This window comes from Periplaneta americana, chromosome 7, assembly GCF_040183065.1.
Source record: "Periplaneta americana isolate PAMFEO1 chromosome 7, P.americana_PAMFEO1_priV1, whole genome shotgun sequence".
NCBI lineage: Eukaryota > Metazoa > Arthropoda > Insecta > Blattodea > Blattidae > Periplaneta > Periplaneta americana.
The window spans coordinates 145,166,773-145,182,740 of record NC_091123.1 but is presented as its reverse complement, the minus strand read 5'-3'; the positions used below and the strand labels follow the sequence as shown (position 1 = coordinate 145,182,740).

At 36.2% G+C, this 15,968-nt stretch overlaps 1 protein-coding gene across 5 annotated transcripts in view; it reads left to right on the top strand.

The window, feature by feature from the left end:
* LOC138703524 (collagen alpha-1(IX) chain-like) overlaps positions 1-15,046 on the top strand; it is a 223,596-nt gene extending 208,550 nt beyond the window's left edge. For 4 of the 5 annotated variants that reach the window (XM_069831449.1, XM_069831447.1, XM_069831446.1 and 1 more), the window contains 4 exons: positions 16-117; positions 6,812-6,979; positions 9,684-9,752; positions 12,157-15,046. In XM_069831449.1, coding sequence (XP_069687550.1) covers positions 16-117; positions 6,812-6,979; positions 9,684-9,752; positions 12,157-12,287 — 470 coding nt within the window. In that variant the 3' untranslated portion in view covers positions 12,288-15,046. Of the gene's footprint in view, positions 1-15; positions 118-177; positions 280-6,811; positions 6,980-9,683; positions 9,753-12,156 lie in introns of all 5 variants that reach the window. The other variant, XM_069831445.1, reaches the window with a different exon arrangement.
* The last annotated feature ends 922 nt before the right edge of the window (positions 15,047-15,968 follow it).

Below are 15,968 nucleotides of genomic sequence, written 5' to 3'. Positions count from 1 at the left end.
ATTTTTGGTGTGTAGACCAGCTGAGTGAATTGACAGCCACACTGGTGGGGCCACCAGGCCCCCCGGGGAGGAGCAAGCCCGGCCGACCAGGGCCACCAGGAACCCAGGGATCTCCAGGTTTGGTTCTATTTTCCTGTTCACTGTAATGACACTGCTTACTCCTTGCTGTGTGCACAGATCGTATGGAGGAATTAACATCTGGCCTCCACGGGCCCCCGGGGCCTCCCGGGTTAAGCAGACACGGTAGACCAGGGAATGCAGGGTTCCCCGGCATCCCAGGTACCTACACCCTTCCAGCACAAATACCTGTTGTTCCTTGTTTGTGGAATGAATGCCAGTTTGAGATGTAGCATTGCATGTTTCTAACTTTTTGACAGTTCTGCTCATTGTTGTGAAGAATTGCTAAGTTATTATCCTATGACATTATCAATTTTATATCGGCAAGAAATAATATATCAGAGAATTGCGCACTTTGAGTTACCTGTAGTAATGCTGTCTTGATAGAAATGTCTACTTATTGATTTGCCTTAAAACTTGCAAGTTTGTCAATTTTGGAGGAGGTCCTCAGACACGTCACTATAGTTGTCTTGTTCTCAAGTCATGTGATCACAGAGGCAGCTCAAGGTTTGTGACAGCATAGACCACCAGTGTCAAAGAAGTACGAGGGCTATTCATAAAGTAACTTCCGTTTATTTTTTACAAACCTGTGAATGACGTTACAGAATTGAGTTACAATACGTTTGAAAGTATACACTTTAGTTTATTTTCCCACATAGTTTCCAGTCACATTGAGACACTTGTCGTAGCGTTTGACGAGCTTTGAAATTCTGCAATCGTAGAATTCGGCTGCCTGCAACTGAAGCCAACCTACGACGCTGGTTTTCAACTCTTCATCATCATCAAAGCGCTTCGAGCCAAGCTACATCTTCATGTGCATGAAGAGATGGTAATTGCTAGGTGCCAAATCTGGGCTATAGGGAGGGTGATTCAATACTTCCCAGTTGAACTCTGCAGTTTGGTCGCAGTACGACGCGCTGTATGCGGCCAGGCGTTGTCATGCAGAAAAATAACCACGAAATTTGTTTTGTATGGTCCCCTTTTCAAGTTTGTTAGTTTGTTACAGTAACGCTCAGCGTTAATTGTGGCATTCATCTCCAAGAACTCCACTAGCAAAATTCCTTTCTGTCCTAGAAGACAGTTGCCATGAGTTTCCTCGTGGAAAGTGTTTGACGACACTTTGTGGGTTCTTTTGGGAAGTGAGTATGGCCCCACTGCATTGATTGAAGCTTTGTTTCTGCATTCACATACCGCACCCAAGTCTCATCTCCTGTCACAATCTGATCGAGAAAAGCATCACCTTCTCTTTCGTAACACTCAAGAAAGGGCAGTGCTACTCCCATCCGCTGAGCCTTTTGTTCCTTAGAAAGGAGTTTAGGCACCCATCTGGCAGAAAGTTTCTGGTAGTAAATCTTCGGTAATCACTTTGTACAGAAGAGTACGACTAATCTGTGGAAAATCTTCACTAAGCTCCGACATGGTAAACCTGCGGTTTGCTCTAACCCTTTCGTCAACCAAACGAATCAGATCTTGCATTCATGATACTCGGTCGACCACTTCTCTCTTCATCATGGACATTGGTTCGCCCATTTTTGAACATACGGCACCATTGTCTTACACCATCTTCACTCATTACATCTGGCCCATAAACTTCACGAAGTTGGCGATGTATTTCACTAGCTTTACAGTTTTTGGCCACAAGAAATCTTATTACAGAATGTACCTCACACCTAGTGGGACTTGCGATTACAGCACACATTTTGACAGCACGTGGCTCATAGAGGAACAAAGACACGACCTTGATTCTACCACTGCTCGACGCGTACTGCTTCAAGGTACACTCCACCGCAAGAGCGGCACCACTGTCTGGAAGTTACTTTATGAATAGCCCTCGTAATACACGAATGACCTTCAAAGCATCCACGTGTTCATAAAGCCAGAATAAGTCCACGAATTTGTGGTAATTCAGCTGTTAGGGGTGCACAACATTTTTATTTTAGAGGATTGTAGTGGAGTTAGCATTGTCAGGTGCCCCATATTATACGGAATGTCTCGTATTTGAGGCAGGAAAAGCTTTTCCCATATGGTATGAAAAATACATCCCAAAAATCCCATATTTATGGATATTATGTCATAGAAGGCCAATGTTTCTTATTTTTCCTTTATTCTTTTTTTCTATTTTTTGTACAGATATCGTGTTGTATAAATATACCTAATAGCAAACAATCATTTTTATTAACAATAATGTTTTTAGAAACATGCCAACGAAGGAGATAAATTTAAATATTTCACTTGTTTAGTTTCATTTGTACCATTGGTACTAGTCACATATGACACATGTAATAATGTACAGTAATAATGTTATTGGTGTTGGCTTGTGTGTAGTATGTATGATGTCTCTAAAATTATTTGAAATCAAAATGAGTGACCTCCTCCGTATGAAACAAAGAGGACGTCTGTGTATTTAAAAAGATAGAACCAACATTAATTAATATGTTGGTAGGCCTACAACTTTTATAACAACAATAAACTGGTGTTTAATAATATAATAGTTCTAATGGTGCAAGACTAATGTATTTTTTCCTCATTTTGTGCCTTAACAAGCTAGTATAATAAGCTAAGAGATGGTGCTCATACATTTCTCTCTCCCTCTCTCTCGTTCTCTCTGTCTCTCTCTTAGAAGTTTCTTGTATTTTACTCGAGTTAAATGTAGCTCCAAGTAGTTTTTGACTCGTACAGTAACTGTTTTATTCTGAGTGATACAAAACGGTATTATAAAAAAGTCGATAAATACTAAAAAAATTTAAGTACATAAAAGTGTTTCTTCAGTGAGCTTAATGACAAAAAATAATTGTAGAATGAGAAGGAATTTCTTAAATCCCACCTAGAAATGTAATGTATATTCACAGATGATGATGCAGCAGTGTTAATAGCAAGTTCTTGAAATGCGGTATGTATAGAAGTGGAAACATATTTAAACGTAATTTTTTCCTTATGTAAAAATGTAAAACTAGAGGAAAATGATTATCCATTTTGCTTATTACTATTTTATTTCATTAAAATTATGGTAGGCCTATGTGAAATTAAGTAAAGTTACAACTTAACTCACAAGTTAATTCAACAGTAAGAGTCAGTATATTGTGGAACACATCATAATGCCTGCTTTTCTTATAAGCAATGTGATCAAACACTGAGCACCTCCTCCATGCCCTCTTGATAAAACCATAATATTCACTCTGTGTAGCTAATTTCTTTTCATATTTTCTGAAGTCTTCTTTGCTGCTTGATAACAGCACTAATTCTTATATCAACTCTAATCTATATGCACTGCATCTGTCTTTCCCTTTGCCTTGCTGTGAGAAAAAAATAACATAGCACTGCTTGAAGTACTTGTCATGCTTACTAATCCATACGTGCTTGAAGTGCTTAATTGTAACAATTCATGTGCCCCTTGAAAAATAAAATTATTTTACATAAATTATTGGTAGAGGGTGAAACATTGACAGTTAAATTCATCGTACCGAATTAGATAGTGGTACCTACAAGAAAAATATTATCGATATATAATTTATGCACTACAATAGAATAGATCAGCTTCTGACCTCAATCTTTCATTACAAATCATTGAAACTTCAAATGCGTACTGTTAGCCGAATGATTAGTGCCTTAGCTTTCCATGCTCGAGACCTGAATTCAAGTCTTGGCGAGTCCAAGTGGACAAAGGTGGTGAAAGTCGCAGGTACTGACGCTGTGATGTGCCCATGGATCTGATGGTCAACAGGTTAACCATCCATGAAACTGAACACACACATGTGTTCTAGACATAAATGTTTCATAATAATACATTTTATATGAATTAATTTGTAATTCTGTGAACATTGATGCACCAGATGTTTGTATGACGGTGTACCAAGAAGAATATGTTTATAATAATTAAATAAATCTGGCATGTCATCTTGTTTAATTTCTGCCTTAAAATATTTTTAGTACCATGTTATGGTTGACATTTTCATATGTTATAGTTGGAGACCTTATAAAATGTTAGGCTAAGACTGAGAGGCTGATATACTGTAAAATTGAAAAAGTGGTTACTTAACTAAAAAATGAAGTAGGGGATATGACTGTAAAATATAGCTAATGACTTGCCAATTTACAAGTGACAAACATTTTATTTTTGTCAGGAAAAGTAAAATAAAGGTAAAAGAACATAAATTGTTTCATGAAGAAATATAATCCAAGTTTGAAATATATTTCTCTGTAGGTTATTGATTTATGTTAACTGCGTAACTTATCATTTTTAGTTTATTATAAGTCTACTTTTATCAGTTGTTATAATTTATTAACTTTGTATAATTATGACTAAAGATTTTCAACATGCTGCGAAATTTCTCGGTTCTTACACAATGTCATTGACTTAGTTAATATCCAATAGTTCGTATTGGTTCCATCCATCAGGAAGGCAAGGGAAAAGAACCCTATCTGTTGCATTACTGTTATTCTCAAGACTACCGGTACTGTAGTCAGTTCGTTACCAAGAGCTTTTCTGCAGGACTAAACTTCCATTTCTAGGAGCCACTCTCTTGACTGGATAATCTATTACCAAGGATAATTTTTTCTGAACTGGGTAATGTTACCAAAATGCCGTTCTCCTGAACTGGATAATCTGTTACCGAGAGCCATTCTCCTGAACTTGGTAATCTGCTACAAAGAGCCATTCTTCTGAACTAGATAATCTGTTACCAAGAGTCATTCTCCTGAACTGGGTAATCTGTTACCAAGAGCCATTCTCCTGAACTGGGTAATCTGTTACCAAGAATCATTCTCCTGGATAGAACAATGTTATCTAGAATTTTTTCTCCTGAACTGAACAGTCTCTTATCTAGAACTATTCTCTTGGACTGATCAGTCTCTTATCTATAGCTACTCTTCTAGACTGAGTAGTGTGTTACCTAGAGCCAGGGGCGTATTTTGCGGGCTACCGGGGCTACCGGCGGTAGCCCAAGGAAATTACAAAAGAAAAAGTTTATAATATAACATAATGTAATAATTTTGTATTATTAGTTTTACCATAGTAATTAAAATTAAAGTAATTGTTAGATATATTTTGTGTAATAATAGGGTCAGCGGTAGCCCAAACCCTTTAACCAGTATACACCACTGCCTAGAGCTATTCTCCAGGATTGAACAGTTTGTTACCTGTAACCTTTTCCCCGGACTGACAAATCTTACTTATGGCCTTTCTCCAGATTGAACAACCTGTTACATCAAACCTTTCTGTGGGGTTGAACAGCCTGTTACTTAAAGTCTTTATTCTGGATTGAACAGTATGTTAACTACAGCTATTCTTCTGAGTAGTCTGTTTCTTTTTACTTAGTTATTTAACAACACTGTATCAATTACTGGGTTATTTCGCATTAATGGAATTTATGATAGCGAGATGATATTTGGCAAGATGAGGCCAAGGATTCGCCATACGGTCAGGGAAAATCTCGGAAAAAACCCAACCAGGTAATCAGCCCAAGCGGGAATCGAACCCACGCCCGAGCGCGACTACGTATCAGTAGGCAAATGCACTACCACCTAAGCTATGCTGGTGGCTCCCAGCACTCTGATACCTAGAGTTATTCTCCTGAGCAGTGTTATCGAGGACTAATCTCCTGAACAGTGTTACCTATAGCTATTCTCCTGGACAGAACAATCTGTTACCTCTGTGAGTGGACAGTTTGTTATCTAAAACATTCTCCCTGGAGAATGGAACAGTCTACAGGGTGCTCTAAAATTCCCCTTTCAAATTTCTAGGACTTGCTAAGGGAACTGAGTAGATAATATTTTGAATTGAAAACCATGTCCGGAAATGTACCGTTTCCGTGCTACAGCCGTTTGAAAACATGTTTTTAACGCGACCGCTTTTACAAGTAATTTATTTTATTATGAGGCGTGACCCAGTACATCACTTGTTTTACAATTCAACTCATTAATAACCAAAGAAACAACATGGAAAGTGAATCATTTGTCACAAACACTTTTGTTTACAATTCAACTTAAACCGTTTTTGTCCTTTTCAAATGATGGTTAACATTCAAATTCACTACAAATGCGGTCCGATGTGGCGACCACCAACTTCGCTGCACGCATTGTACTTATGAATAATGTTTTGGTAAACGTGCTATATCACACCTGGTGTATCCGCAATCTCTCCTGCAGCAACCACAACTCGTGCCACCAGATCTTCTGCTGTCTCTACAGGAGTCTCATAAACCAAACTCTTCATACGACCCCAGAGGAAATAGTCCAATGGAGTCAAATCCGGTGATCGTTGAGGCCATGGAGGATCTGACGTAAGCACCCCTCATCATGTAACGCTGCAGGCGGACGAATCGCGAAGCTATTACTTGTTGAGACACGTGACTTACGTTCAGGCAGTGCTTGCTTTCAAATGGCTGTAGCACTGAAACGGTACGTTTCCGGACATGGGTTCCAATTCAAAATATTATCTACTCAGTCCCCTTAACAAGTCCTAGAAGTGTGTAAGGGGAATTTTAGAGCACCCTGTAGATCTAGAGAACACTTCTCGGTAACAGATAAATTCTCTTTTCCTTACCTTTCCTGATGATAGAACCAGTTACAGAACTTTGGTTATTTCTACTTCTATGGCATCGTCGACAGACCCGACCATTTGGTATAATGTCCTTCGCACCACTTATCTGACCGACTGCTTGTTGACTGGAGAGACTGATAGCTATGTCCTGTGCAGGGGATCCTGGACCACAAGGACTTCAAGGTGAAAGAGGCTTCCCAGGACTTCCAGGGGTGCCAGGGCCTCCAGGACCAGTTGGTGGACCAGGAGAGAGAGGAGAGAAGGGTGATCGAGGACCAGAAGGTGTCGGGATCGAGGGACCGATGGGACCACGAGGCTTGCCAGGTAGAACAAATGTGAAATATTGAATATCATCACCTTTCGTGATTTCTGTAAAACTGTGATCCGAACAAAAAATGGATGTCTGCAGAAAATGGTACAGAGAGGTGAAGACAATTGATAATGAACGATAAGGCTCGACTTCGAATTGTCACATCATAAGAAAAAGAACTAATGAAGCTAAAATGATATGTAGGCTATAAAGTTTTCGTAAAAATTAATTAATCATTTATATTTACATTCATATTATTCATTTATTGCATCCAACTGATCACATACGATATGGGACATGTCAAATGTACTACACAATTACTAAAATACAATATCTAAAAACTAAAATACAACATACAAAAACTTGCAAGATAAATTACATACAAAATATGGTATATAACTTTTTTTTAAACTTAACACTTAAAGTTTTAAGTTCTTTAAAAAAGTTTTATATTTTATAACAAGTGTTAAAATAAACATAAAGAGAAATTAATTACAAACAATTTCAAAATTAACAAATAACAATTGCAAGAACAGATTTAACACTTAATAAGATATTCATTAATACTGTTCAAATGGAGGAGTCAATTTGAAGCAACATGTCATTCATGAGAAGACATCCCATCTTGAAGTCAGGACCTAGAAAAGAGGTCGATTTTTTAAGTAAGACGCTCTTTTACTAGTCAGTCGTGAAAATTTATATTAAATTCGTTCACACTGTAAAAACAGTTTTTAATTAAAACCTTATAAAGAATTTTCTTAAATTTTTGAATTGCAGATATTTCTTTAAGATAATTTGATAGGCTATGAAAAACAGGATGAATGAAACTATTTTATATAAAGTTGTATTAAATGTTTCAATAAAAATATTGCTCTAGTCAGGGCTGGGCAGTATTTGAAATACATTTGTATTTTGTAATTTGTAAGGATTTTCGAAAGTATTTTGTATTTTTTATTTAAATACATAAAATTGATGTATTTTGTATTTAAAATACTCAAAATACTTTCTTCTTCTTCTTCTTCTTCTTCTTCTTCTTCTTCTTCTTCTTCTTCTTCTTCTTCTTCAAGTTTTGGATTTGGATTTGAAGAATGAACTTTTGTTTTATTTGCCTATCCATTTCAGATGTACTAGCCATCCACTTAGTTTTCTTGCCACAACTGATTTCCATAATGCCATAAAGAAATCTCCAACAACATCAAGGATCCATCTCCCAACACTTGCTAAATGTTCAGCATTATGCAATGCGTCTAGGAGACCCAAATCCTTAGAAATTATATCGGATGTCTTGAAATATTCATTAAAGTTTCCTTGCCCAACTCAATGGAATTCTCTTTATGACTCAATCTCTCAAATATTGTAATTCAAATATGATATAAACAGTATATGTGAAAAACTGGGATTGCCAATCTTCAAAAAGGTTGAGTTTCAGTACCTTGAAGAATATTGTGAAATTCTGAAACCCATTGCCATAGATCTTGATTTAATGCAAAATGAGAAGACTTGCTATTATGGCCAATTTTTGTCCACATCAATTTCCCTCAAAAACAGATTACATATTCTGTTATCTAGTAATCTACGCCATCTATCGAAAGTAACTCCGATCATAATAAGTTCGCTTTCATCAAGATTTAAAGCGATGTTTGATCTGACCCCAGAAGCAAATTGAGCTATTTTGGCAGCTTGCTTCCACCCATCATTTAAGATGAGATGGCTACCTGACACTGCCTCACTAAATGATAAGAAGAGAATACAGAATATGTGTGTGAAATCAGCTGAGCAGTTCTCTGCTACATTTTGGTCAGTTCAGACAATGAAGATGATAAAAACAATTTTTATGTTTTCAACTCACATACACCAGACTTTGAAAAGCAAAAAGAAGAGAGCTTGTCTACTGCGGAGTATGAGCTCATACAATTCTTCAATGGCAAAGGGACAATCCTGTGCACTCTAGAGAATTACCCAACCGTGAAACAAGCTTCTATAAATATAATACAAGTTTGTCTTCCTCTGTGCCTGTAGAAAGACGTTCTGTTTTGCAGGACTTATTCATTCACAAGCAAGAGGATCCTCATCTGATGAACTTTTTGAGAAACTGTTGTTATGAAAGGGAGCAGTAATTATTCAGATATAGCATAATTTAATTGCTGACTGGGAAAAGGAAGAATGTTCAGTTACACTGTTTATATAAAACTTCGAGATAAAAATAATTTTAATGTTAATATAATATTTTAGATTTTCAGTAATATTCTTATTTCTTTATATATTGTGCCGAGTATTTGAAATACAAATGTATTTTGAGTATTTGAAATACAAATGTATTTTGGTTGATTTTTTTAAAGTATTTTGTATTTGTATTTCAAATACTATTCTTTGAAGTATTTTGTATTTGTATTTCAAATACTTGGAGGTCAGTATTTTGCCCAGCCCTGGCTCTAGTTTCAATATATTTCTGTTTTGTTTTAACTACGGACTTTCCTGCCAGAAAATTGTCTTTTGTTGAAAACGTTTTCTCTTAGATTCTGTATTTAAGTTTAAAAATAAGTATAAGTGAATGGAGGAATGTTACAAAGAGAACTAGTAAATTCGGTTTTCTTACAAGTTTCATCTCCCTATAAGAGTTTGCAATTTTATGACTCCGGTTCTGCCTTTTAGCTGCATAAACATTTAAAAAATCTCCGTTCTTTCTACACGGACAGTTACAGAGATCTCATTTTTCAGGACCTCCTGGACCAGATGGCATCGGACTTCCAGGCAGAGAAGGAGAGCGAGGCGAGACAGGACGGCCAGGTTCGTTTCAATATTTATTTCTTAATAAGGAATGTGTTTGTCACGTGGCCAGTCATTTCCACAAAAAAAAAAAAAAAAAAAAAAAAAAAACAGCATGCCATTCTCATGGTAATTAGTAAATATCTGGAGATTATTTTGTGGGTTCTCAGATGCTCTACCATGAGACTTAACACTTAACCTTCAAATGAGTAGTTAAGGTCCATCCACATATGCGTACTTGCAAGTCTTTACCGCAATATTTCTTTATTTCTAATACCTAAACATTCTTAAAGCATATCATACAAATTAATTCTTGTCACAATAGAGAAAATTACAAAATAGTTTGAGAAGTTCGTGATCTGATGCAGAAATGGCATTTGGATCACTGTAAGAATAACATCGTTTTAATTCCCCATCTTTACAGTACTGGTATAGTATAATTGACAGTCAAACACAATACATTAATGAGTCAGAAGTGTTGTAATCAACCGACATTAATAGTGCTTGAGGAGAATCTGCTCCTTCGTTTTCAATGATAAAGACAGAAAGAAACTCCATTTAAATATGATAAAGAAAAAGTGAAAGACAGTCAACAGCAACAAATTGAAGACAGTGCACGACATGGTGACACAAGTTCATCGAATTCAATTCCGTGAAATAATGACATTAAGTACGACATTGCAATACAGAAATCTATTGTATTATATTGTATTGTATTGTATTTACATTCCATGGTATTCATACCGGTACATCACTTCACAGCTAGAATATGGAACATGTCAAATGAAAAAAATTTTAATAGTAACTTACCATAAAATCTTAATTATAGTCACAGGTTAGTTGAAATATCTACAGAAGAGTTTTGCAATATAGTCTACTAGTGCAACATAAAGTTTTAGTATCAATACTTAATACAACACAGAAATATTTAAGAAGTGTTGTTGAATGTCATGAATTCACCTACAGAATAGAAGACGTAAGAAATTAGGTGCTTCTTTAATTTGGCCCTAAATAATCTTATGCTTTGAGTTTCATTTTTTATATCCACAGGGACACTATTAAAAATTTTTACTGCCATATAACGCACTCCTTTTTGATAGCACGATAGATTTGCCAGTGGAATATGAAAGCCATTTTTTACGCGTATTTATGCTATGAATTGTTGAATTAGTTACAAAGTTTTCACGATTATATACGAGGAAGATTATTAATGAAAAAATATACTGACAAGCCATGGGCATTATATGCATTCTTAGGCTTTCACGGTGACTGTGATCAAACTCGACAAGTTCTAGGACATGGTAAAATACTCAAAAGCTCAATTCTCAGAAATCAATATGTTGCAAATCTCTGCAAGGTTAGTGCTGTATTTGTGGAAATTGAAATTAAATATGTCTGATATGAAAATTCAAATAAGTCTTTGGAATGATTTAATAAAAAAATTATCAATACTTTCATGATATTTTTGCGACTTAAAATAATGAAAAATGTTTAAGAATGGAGAAAAAAATAATGAACTTTAAAAATGTATTTAATGTACCAGAACCTATCTGATATTATGCTTTAAATTCTTTCTTTTTTATAGTCAAGTTTACACTAGCAGTCAAGTTTATCCAGTTTACGATATGAAAGGAGTTCATTGCAAAGAAAATAGTTTTAGTTTTAGTTTTATTTTCCCTGGCAGAGTTAAGGCCATCAGGCCTTCTCTTCCAATCAACCAGGATAAAATCACATACAAAAAAATACATACCGGTATACAAATATTAACTTAAAAATAATAATAAACATAATTAAGTAAAAAAGAGAGATTGAATACATATACACAATCAGTATTAACTTTAAAATAACAATAATAAAAAAATATATATAATAAAAAAAGAGACTGAATACATAATCACAAACAGGAAAATACATCTCGTATACAGTGTTAACTTAAAAAAAAAAAGAATTGATACATATGAATATAATCTCACAACTAAAGGAATAGTAGAATTAGTATGATTAGCACAGCACGTGTTACATTGAGACAATGACAATTACCTAGATATAAGTGTTAATGGAAAAATAAAGTAATTGTCATAGGTAGTTCGACATGAGATATACCCTGTAAGTTCTTCCCAAAATCCCCTCCTCCAAAGCAAAAACTGAATGATGCTCCTGCGAAAATTGTACACAACTAAGTACGGTATCTGAAAAAATCAGGGAACAAAACAATGAACATTTGTGCGTTGTTAGTGTAGGCGACTAGATTGGACTGGTAAGATTAATGAAATCACTGTGAAAGTCAGGCATGTGCTCTTGATCTACTGAATCATAAATTCTTCCAAATATTCTCACGTTGTTATATCTGGTAAAGGGAGTTGAGGCAGTTCAGCGAACAGTGACAGCTATGTGAGGAAGCTTGACAAACTGTTTCCAACTGCAGGTCTGCCTGGCCTGCGAGGAGCACCTGGACCACAGGGATCGCCTGGCTTCTGCGAGTTCTGCAACTACGCAGGCAACAGTTATCTGCAGGCCTCGGCAGCACGCTCGGGTGGCAACTCCAAGGGGCCTTGAGGAGCCCACCAGACTAGTCAGCCCCAGCTCACATGAGGCCTTGATAGTACTAGCAGCAACAAGCGTGGTAACGGGTTAGCAGTGTGATTGAGTGGACGTGATTCAGGGTTGACATTGCCAGGACAATGATCCTGTGTTGTAAATAGATCGTGCTTCCTCTTCAGCGAGCTTAAGAGGACAATGGAGGTGCATTTCTACGCTGTCATATTTGTTATTTATAACGCCAGTGAAATGAATTTGTTAAGGATGAAGATAACTGGACATGCCGAGTTAGATAGGAAAGAAATATAATTATTCACCTATTAAAACTTGCGCCACTTTTGCTAAATGTAGAACTGAATAGAAAACCATAAAATATAATTTAAAAAACTAATGCAAAGTGGTTGATAGCACTTTCGAATGAGGCATCAACAGGACAAGAGGGCTTCTTAAGTGTCAGGAAAAGGGGTTGAATAAATAATAGTGGCCATCATATTATTATTTTTCATTTATTTAAGAAATTGTTCCTATAAAAGTTGTTGAAAGTTTTTAAATATCTTACCACACAAGCAAATAAAGGCTCTGTGTTCATATGCACTCTGACCTTACTATCTCACTCACTTTTCTGAAGGTAAGGTCAGATGTCTGTCATCGAGGAATATAGAATGAAGGAAAATACAACTCTATGATTTATGCATCTTGCAAGCAAACGTTCTCATGGGGGCAGATAAAAAAGTTAAAATTTTTTTCTTCAACCATGTTAATAATGTCAAAAGAAATGCTTATACAAATTTTGGCCACTCGACCGCAATTACGAGATCGTCCAGAAAGTCATTTTCCCTGGAGCCGTTTATAGAAAAAAGCACAATTTCATGGAAATATTTATTGAAACGGATACAGCAATTGTTACGCTATTTACCAACATATCCGCCACTGGAATTGAGACATTTGTCACTTCATGGGATCAATTTTTTGTGTCCATAGAAGTCAGCCGCCTGAGATCGGAACCAGCATTTGACTGCATATGCACCAGTAGCGGCTCGTCGTAAAAAAAAATAGGTGAAGTGCTGTTCACATACACAAATGCATGAACAGTTTTACCAATATAATAAGTAGGCCTACAATTCGTAAAATAAGTACAATTTTAATAGTTCTAGAACACATGCAAACGGGAAGACTAATTTATTTCACGACTCACCCAATTTCTTGCATACCAAGTCTATCCTCCTATCTTTTAAAGCCGCAAACCTGTCGATAATGTCTTCATAAAATGTCCGAGTTTAACTGAGGGTGGAGAGTATATCTCTATCCAAAGCTATGTGGGTGTAATCCTGATAAAATAACATAGAGTCAGCTAATTTACCGTTACAGGGGTGGCTGCTTGGACACAAGGAATGAGAATACTATTCTCGAGTCAGGTAGTACATATTACTGTAAAATTTCACAGCCCTTAAATAATAGCCCCCGGCCTTGGAGACCAACTTCAACTCTTCTCTATTGTTAGTACCGTTAGATCTGCAAACTGGTTACTCCAACTACAACAAATCTGACAGTTCTCCGTAACTGAAAGACTCAGAAACGCACTTCACTCATACAATCTTTCTTTAGTGCGTGACGTCACGTTATCATGGAAACCAAGTGCTGTATGAGAATGGGAGCCCAAATAATTTCACCTTTACAGTATTGTAAGTTCCAATAGACACCGCTCGGCACTCGTAACTGTTGACATTATTCTATTCAGCGGACAGTTACAGGTACTATTTATACAACTAAACACTATTCATAATGACTGAAAGGAAAGCTTTTTTTATTTTAGAAATACGGTACCGGTAATAACTAGAATTAATTATTAATAAGGGATAAAATTGTGTTTTACATGTAAATAGGTGAAATGGTACTTGACCTACTTCACCTGAATAACCACCCCTGATATGCACCTCTCTCTGTCGATCCAATGATATGAGAAATGTCTCAATTCCAGTGGAAAATATGTTGAGAAATAGCTCAACAATTGCTGTGTCCGTTTCAATAAATTTGTCTAATGAAATTTGTGTTTCTTTTCTTTTCTGTTAGAGGCCCCTGGAGAATTAATTTTTTTACGGCCCTCGTAATTGCGGTCGAGTGGCCAAAATTTGTGTAAGCACTTCTTTTGACATTATTAACATGGTGGAAGAAAAAAAATTAACTTTTTTATCTGCCCCCATCAGAACGTTTACTTGTTAGCAGGACAGGGAGTTGTGCTCTTCATTATACAGAGTCATTCTGGAAGATATGGCGAGTGGCGAGACATAAACTGTTATGATGAGGTGTGGTAACATGTCCCACTGATTCAGATGACGCTGAATGGGGCGGACTACCATTCGTCACAGAGTGCACCGCCATTGTCCTTGGAAGCTCCTTACTGATATCACAACAGCCACACTACTTGGCAAACCGCCCCTCAATCTTAAAGTGTTGTGCAAAGAGACCTCACTGGAAGAATTAACAGAGACTGGTAAAGAACTGAACTGACAACCATCATTCATGCTGTAAAGTCATCTATTTTTTGTCTTATCACTGCCACACTAATTATGATAAAGTAATAATTGTTTATATGTAATCTTTACTATTTGTTAATTCGTAGTCATTTTGATTACTATTATTATTTTTTAATTAATTTTTCCAACGTTATTAGAATATTGTGGACTGTGTCACACTTAATGTATAAGTTACTTCCGAGGTATGCAAATATTTGTGTTCCTAGCTGAAATGCCACATAAAGAAAGTAATTATTTTCATAATTCTTGCTTATTGTAACACTTGACCTTCCCTCTCCTTCCTGACTCTCTTACAGTGAAAAGAAAATATTCAGAATATTTATTTTGGAAGTGAAATTTTCTCATATACCGGTATTTTACCTCTGCTGGCCACTATCCTCTCATCAAGTCAATGAATTTTGTCTTGCAAGTATCATTACAGCAGAGATCATGGCTAATAGCAGAGCTTCGATAAGCCTGTGTGTGCAAAAAGGTGTAGGAGGTGATTGTGATTGGCTTGCTGGTGGATAAATGATGCGCCCTTAGAAAACATATGCACAGAATAGGACTCTTATTATGGACATCCCCAACTGTAAGCTGCATAACTGGCCACCTGGTATATAAAATCTATGAATATAATATATGTCTCAAAAGTTATTAACTGTTAGGTATCATAAATTATGGCAAAGAATATCCATAAAAGAGATTGTGAGGAAGCTCATACATGAGCACAATTGAAGGATTTCAAGCCAGACGTGACTATTGCACAATATCACAAAAATTAAGTTCCTTGTATTAATTACACCTTATCTTATAGTAAATATGAATGAAGTTGAGAAAATTTTGTCATCCAGTCTGCTGTCGAAAAATCTGAAAGTTAGAATTTATAAAACAGTTATATTACCTGTTGTTCTGTATGGTTGTGAAACTTAGACTCTCACTTTGAGAGAGGAACAGAGGTTAAGGGTGTTTGAGAATAAGGTGCTTAGGAAAATATTTGGGGCTAAGAAGGATGAAATTACAGGAGAATGGAAAAAATTACACAATGTAGAACTGCACGCATTGTATTCGTCGCCTAACATAATTAGGAACATTAAATCCAGATGCTTGAGATGGGCAGGGCATGTAGCACATATGGGTGAATCCAAAAGTGCATATAGAGTGTTAGTTGGAAGGCCGAAGAGAA